The following is a 7,282-nucleotide window of genomic DNA, read 5'->3' on the forward strand; positions in this document are numbered from 1 at the left end:
CCAAATGATACAAATATGAGAAACCTCTTCAGATTTTGGCATTGTTCTTTATGCAGTACTGTACTAATAATGCCTTTGATTGGTGGAACTGACTTCACCGTTATGTTCAGTGGCTTCTGATGGATGGTGCTGACCTTCAGTGTTTTCTCTCTGTAGGTAAGAATGACGGCTCAGTCGGAGGTCAACGGTATTTCCACTGTAAACCAGGTTATGGGGTGCTGGTCCGCCCAAACCGACTGTCCTGTCGGGATCGGTCCAGTCGGCAGACAGGAAGCTTTGCTCCTTCCGCCCACGTCCCCATCCTCAGAGGAGAAGCTATTGTTGCACGTCGGGGGGAGAACCGTAAGTCTTGGAGCAGCTGAGACAAAAATTTAGGAGCTGGATGGGAGAGATGAACTCCCCACAGCCCTCCTCCTCCTCCTCCTCCTCCTCCTCCTCTCTTCCTCTCCGCCCAGCTATGCAAGAGGCTCACACATCAGAACTGACCTACTGCCTAACCTCCTGTAGTTGGAAACTACACTCACTGCGTTCATTCACAGGAAATGAATGGACATTGAATAAAGACAGTGAAGAGACCCGTCAGAACAAATGCAAGTAAGGCGATGAAAGACTATGCAGAGTATGCAGAAGTCCGTGGAAGGACTGTTTATCATGTGGGAAGATCACGTGAAGTAAATAGCAGTCAGTGGGAAGACTGCTGAGAGTGAGAGGAGGGACTTCTTTGGACCTGGGAAGAGAACAGACTCTACCGGCTGGATGATTTGCCTCAGAGGTGCTTTCTGAAATGATATACAGGGATGCAAACTGTCACTGTTTTGAGGTCACAGCCTATCGTTTGATTGGGAGAAGAAAAAAAAAAACACCTTTTTTAGAGTGAAAAAGTCTCTTTTCTAGTCTGATGATGGCTAATGGTTTTTTGTGCCTGATCTTTTTTTCATTATCTCTGTTTCATTATTATTTACGTTCATGATTCATTCTTGATGCCCCTCATATCTACAAGGGAAAATCAGAATGAGGTCAAACACATGTATAGCCACAATCTGACAAGCTTAAATCAATATGGAAAAGATTGAATAGTTTATTGTGTAATTTATTTTATCTTTATTTTATCTCTATGTATTTTATTTTTTTATTCTATCACTCTCCCTCCACGTCGTTCTGAGCTCAATGATTTCTGTTCTTTGTAAATGAAGAAATCGATCCACTTTAATTTGTAAACATTTTTTATTTTAAATTGGTGTTGGAGTGATATAAACTTCAAACCACGTTAGTTATTTGGTGACAGAATGCTTTTCCACATGGAATCTGTTTGCATCCCTGCATATTATGTTTTTTCTTTGTATCCCTGAGACTCCATATCCCAGAATTCCCCCCTACGGCTGCCACTCCCCTGAACTCTCCACATCCAGTGTGCAGACGTACCCCTTGACCCACTGAGACTCGTCTCCCTCCTGGACTCTTTCTTTTGAAGATAGATCCTCCCAGAATGTGCCTTCACTATGGCTTGGTTTGCATTGGTTTTTCTGGATATTTAATTTCTGTTAGCTGTGTTTATGTTGAAAAGAATGCCTTGTGCTGTAAGTGTGAGGTGATCTCAGGGACTGCAGAGGGAAAAGGACAAGGTGGGGTGTGTGTGTGTGTGTGTGTGTGTGTGTGTGTGTGTGTGTGTGTGTGTGTGTGTTTGCAATTGTTGTACAGTGTTGCACAAGTAAGTTCGTGTTGTTGTTGTCGTCGTCGTTTTTGGTGTTAAAGATTAGCTGTGTAGAACCGAAAGAGTTGTGTCTTCATCAGACAAAGCCACTATGGGAGCGAGCAGCTTGTACTGGGAGGCTTTAAAAGTCAATTTTGCACTGGAGACGTTGGATTAAAAGATTCTGTATGTGAACAGAATGTGTCTGTGGTTATGATGCAGCAAGACAGAGGGCTGTTCTTCACAGCAGCTGAGGTAATACGAAGATATTTGATGGCTTCTGTTCTTTTAAGCAAAGTCCCTGGTCATCCTCTGTAAGTCAGTGATGACATCTGGACACCCGGAGGTGCTGTTTTAGAAGTGTGTTGGTGGCAATGGGCACAGGTGTGTATTAAGGAAAAGAAAGTGACTTTGTGTGGAATATTTCAAGCTTGAGAAGAGAAATAATTTGTTTCTATGCATTTGATCTTTTAAAAAAGTTTTGGTCTTTGTTTCTGGGAGAATAAGATCCAAGTACTCTTTGGGAAAGTATTAAACCCAGCCTCACTTCTGACTGACACATTCCTGACACGTCTGCTGAAGAAAATACAAGCTTGTGTGGCAGATATTGGGATAGTTTTAACATTTTTGCTGACCTTATCCCCATGCATTCATTTATGGAAATTCATTGCAGCACACAGGAGCACTGTTTGCTGTAATGCAGACGACCTACACTTGTGTCTGCAGTACTTTTCCATAAGCTAAAGGGCCACTTCACCTATATCACAGATGAAGCTCAGTTTATTGCTCATACTATGATAACTACTGTGGCTCAGGAACGGCCTTATAGGTCTGAGAAATGACCCTGTCCCCACGGCTGTCTCACCATGTATGGGGTTTCATTGTGGGAGATGTAGTTTTACAGTCCTGGAGTACGACTCATTGCAGAAACCAAAAGTTTTTTGGCTTCTACTGTTTTAATTTTGACAGTTCTTCTTGGAATTGCTACACTAAATGTCTGGATTTACCTAATGTTAAGATAAATGTATTCGATGGGGGTTAATCTGAGCGTCAGAGTGTTGCTGCCTCACTGAGTGAGCATCAAGCACGCGATGATTTAAAGATGGAAAATGGATACTTCATCTTTACTTGGGACACTTTACAATGTAATCTTATTTACAGCAGAAACTCTCAGTTTATTTCCCGTTGAGGACAAACCTGATAGTTGACATTCTTTTGCTGTGTGTCGCTGTTTCTACGGTGACATTCAGTTTGTCCATGTGTACTAAGGAATCTCTGATGCTTGTAAACGCATCACGTGGCGTACTGTGTGGCTGTTAACACACTCGGTATGACCAAACACTATCGTCTTCATGAATACGTGCTTTTCTTCATTTTATCATGTGTCTCCTTAATTTGAGAGGCGTGACTTTACTATTTATATTTAATCCTTGTACACATGCCTTTATCGCACGAAAATTGATAAAGCCTTTTATTTTAAGAAATATTGCACAAATGATTTCATGGAAATTGCTGCTATTAGCATTGTAAATTTAACTGTAAATGATCAGTTGATTGAATCTAACGCTCTGTATCTCTGACTGTGCGCTCGATTGGATTTCAGTAGTTTGTTTTTGAGTCTCAAATGGACAAACTGAAGTCGGTGCTTTTAGTTTAGTGGCCAACATCATTTTACATAAAGATAGAATTTCTACAAATGAGGCACTTTGTCATGTGAGCCTTAAAGCAGAGATGGCTAGAATATTTTCTGGGTGAAAATGAATTATGTATTGATTTCTAAGCAGAAATGAGGAAGCTATAATGTTGAAGTTGCAGTAAATTGAAATATGAGATGAGGCTCAATATATCACCATAGTCTAGTTTATCATCCGTGTATTTATTGTCTGGCCTTAAAGCCCGGGACACTGGAGTCCTCTGACTGGTTGGTGGCCGTCTGTGTGTCATCGATGGGCAGGTTGTGATGCGTTTTGTAGGTTGGACTCTTGTTGGGTTAGTTAGTTTTTGTATATATCTATCTAATGTTGTGGTTTGTAACAGTTAGGTGGTAATGAAGGAAGGTCGTGAAGTTTTCTTGTGTGTGGTTGTGTAGTGTGTGTGTGTGTGTGTGTGTGTGTGTGTGGTTGGGTGGACCTGCTCTGATTCAGTTGTGTCTGTGAGTCCTTGCCAAGATGGGAAATGACCGCCAGCTGTCACGTCACTTACAATTCTTGGGACTTTTGCTGAGAGCAACAAACTTTCGACCTCCCTGCTCTCTTGAAAAAAAATGTAAAAAAATAAATTTAAAAAAAGTCCCAGGGTCTGTGGCTGGTGGATTTTCCCATCCTGGTCTCTGCTCAGACACTTCTTTTAGGGGTTTGAGATCACGTCAGGCTTCTGGATGTCCTTTTATGTTATTGTGCCTCAGAAACCATGTGACCATCTTCCATACACTGTTTTCATATCAATGTTTCTATTAATTTGCACAAAAGTCTCCAGAGGGAATTGAAGAGTTCATTACTGGAACACATGTATATGGAAAAGGAAAATACAACCTTTTTTATGAACCAGTGCCCTCAAGTTACCTGTTCTTCTCTCAATTTAACATTTTGAGGTTTGGGAGCAATAGTCTTCAGCCATAGTCCTTGACTCACTGCTTAAGTCTTTATTAAGTCAAAAATAACAGAAACTGGTGTAATTGTGAGGGAATGTTTTACACAACAGCAGAACTAAGCTTAAATATAGCGATAAGATCTGACATGTCTTTACTTCCAGCACACACCCTCTCTGTAACTCCCATCAGTGAACATAGATGCACATCGTCTACAGAGCAACAAGATCCATTTGAAAAAGAAACTGCACAACGAGAAGAGTGTTTTGATCAGGATAGATTCAAAGTCATAATTCATTTCCGTAGTCTCCACCTCTGCTACTGTAGAGGTCAGGGCTAAGCTGACAAGTTATGTGACAACAACCATTAGAACCACATTCAGTCCTTTTTATGTCATGTCATTTGGATCTACACCACCGTTCAAAAGTTTGAGGTCACCCAGGCAATTTTCATGTTTTCCATGAAAACTCACATTTTTATTCATGTGCTAACATAACTATACAAGGGTTTTCTAATCATCAGTGAGCCTTTCAACACCATTAGCTAACACAATGTATCATTAGAACACAGGAGTGATGGTTGCTGGAAATGTTCCTCTGTACCCCTATGGAGATATTCCATTAAAAATTCCAGCTAGAATAGTAATTTATCACATTAACAATGTCTAGATTGTATTTCTGATTCATTTAATGTTATCTCCATTGAAAAAATATTTTCTTTTAAAATTAAGGACATTTGTAAGTGACCCCAAACTTTTGAACGGTAGTGTAAGTCCAGCCTATACAGATCTCTAGGAGTCCTCAGCCCTTCACAGTGTTTCCTTTTTGTTGACTTCTGTTGTTTTAAGTGCTTTTATTTTTCTTAGATGCACCTCATGTCTTTGTGCAGAATGTTATGTTTCTGTAGTTCTGTGCCAACGTCTGGAGCAGCTCCTGCCTTAACCTGCCCTTCAACCTGGAACCAGACTGGTTTTAGCAGAAACTGTCTCAGCTCTCTTAAGTGAACGCGCTGTACTCCAGTAAACCCTCAGCACACTGAGTTTTAAAGAGGGTCATTCCAAAACCATGGAAACCCTTTCTGGTTTATTGACTGAAAGAGTTTCCACTAAAAGAGTTGTTTAATGGGTCACAGGATCTGTCGGGTTTTTACTACCTGTGTTAATGCGCATTTTAAAATAATGCATTGAGAAAAAGTTAGCAGAAAAGCAAATTACTTTTTTTTTTTTTTAAAAGATCGCCAATTTTACATTGTTGGAACCAAATTGAGGTATTTTGAACTTTTTCAAAAAAGAGGTAAAGTGCCCAGTGGGAGATAGAAATATCTTTGTCTAAAAGGTTTTCACATAGAAAACAATGAACTCATCAGACTGATCTGCTGTTTCCACTTCTTTCATTGTCTTCACCTTTAGCCAATATAAAACATGTCAAACACCATCAAAACTGTCATGAATAAATAGTTACAGCTTGCAGACTGAAAACAATTCCTGACAACCTCTTTCTATTTTTCACTCATGGATGGCCATGTCTTGTTTGTTCCTCCTTCTTCAAGGTTTTGTGTTTTTGTTTTTTTTTGTTTTTTTACACCTTCTTCCATTCTTTAATCCAGCCGTAGGTGACACAGCTGTACATGTCCAACACTGCACAGCTTAGTTTATTCACTCTAAAGTGGTTAATTGAAACAAGCCTGTTTTAATGTTATTTAGTTTTGTTGTGATGTTTCAAAAGCTTGCTTTGAATTTGCTTGACATTGACACAGATATGTGGCTATTGTCTAAATGTCAGGAAAGCTAATGTGTTGCCCCCTAGTGGCTGCTGGAAAACCTGATAAAAGGCCTTTCTTCCACACATGGTTCTATACAAGACAACTAGAAAAATCATTGAAACTATCATCCACCACAACAGAAACCCAGGATGGAAACAGATTTTCTATTTGCTGTCTTTGGACTTGTGTTGGACTAGAATGTATTTTCCGGCCCTGGTAGTAAATTCTCATCCTGTAACTACCTCTGTCCTGCTCTTGGTCATCCAGATTGTTGAACCACCGAGTTTTTCTAGCTGACAGTTACACGTGCTTCACTACTGACCCAGCTGCAGCCGCTTCCCTTTTCGGTGTGTTTTCAATTATTAGAATAAACCACACAAACAAGCAATATGTAGCTAGCAGTTGATGCAGCGCAGCCTTGTTGCAGGTGCATAGTTTTCCAGCTTTAGGCCGTTTCTGAACGTTTCAGCTGGGTCTGCTTTCCAGGAACACTCAGATACAACTCCTCCTCCTCCTGGTGCATTATAAAGCCTGTTGATATCAATGTTCCTCCAAGGTACCAGCAGCCATATTTAGCTGAGCTGTGTAATGATGGAAGGCTAATAGGAGCTTAACGAGAGGGTTTGGTGCTTGTTAAGTCCAGGAGTTCACTCCTGCTGTTATTTCTGCAAAAATAAAAATCCCCTCCAGCCCTGTAGCTTTTCACACTTTCAGCTGAAGAGATGCTAAGTTTGTAATGACCTTGGTCAGCAGTATTACTGTCATCCTAACTAATCATTATCAATCACTGCTACTGCTGATTCTGTGGAGCGTTTGTCTTGATTTGTCATCTGTATGTGTGAGTGCACCGTCACAGTGGTGCTCTATGTATGTATGTGTATATATGCGCATCTAAAGACTTATAAAGAGAAAAAAATCTGAGCACAAGTTTGGGTTTTGATTAATTTAATTGTTTTATGTAATTCTATGCTGCAATCCAAAGAATAAATGTGTATTATAATACATTTATAATTTTCATTTTTTATCATCTGAATAGTAATCTGGTAATGAAAAATAAAAAAGAGAAAAAATGAACAGAGTATTTGTTCTTTATTTCTGAAAAAGATCAAAATGTGAAATATTTTAAATGTTTATACTATTGTTTGTCTGAGGTTTTCTCCAAATTTTCACGGAAAAATTGCACTTATTCTGTGATAAGTTTCAATCTCATGGTCCAGAGGCTAAATTACCGACCACATCTTCAT

At 39.7% G+C, this 7,282-nt stretch overlaps 1 protein-coding gene across 4 annotated transcripts in view; it reads left to right on the plus strand.

The window, feature by feature from the left end:
- kif13ba (kinesin family member 13Ba) overlaps positions 1 to 7,042 on the plus strand; it is a 48,718-nt gene extending 41,676 nt beyond the window's left edge. For all 4 annotated transcript variants that reach the window (XM_022209566.2, XM_022209567.2, XM_022209568.2 and 1 more), the window contains exon 39: positions 157 to 7,042. In XM_022209566.2, the coding sequence (XP_022065258.2) occupies positions 157 to 362 (206 nt within the window). In that variant the 3' untranslated portion in view covers positions 363 to 7,042. The remainder of the gene's footprint in view (positions 1 to 156) is intronic.
- The last annotated feature ends 240 nt before the right edge of the window (positions 7,043 to 7,282 follow it).

This window comes from Acanthochromis polyacanthus, chromosome 2 (assembly GCF_021347895.1).
Source record: "Acanthochromis polyacanthus isolate Apoly-LR-REF ecotype Palm Island chromosome 2, KAUST_Apoly_ChrSc, whole genome shotgun sequence".
Lineage (NCBI taxonomy): Eukaryota > Metazoa > Chordata > Actinopteri > Pomacentridae > Acanthochromis > Acanthochromis polyacanthus.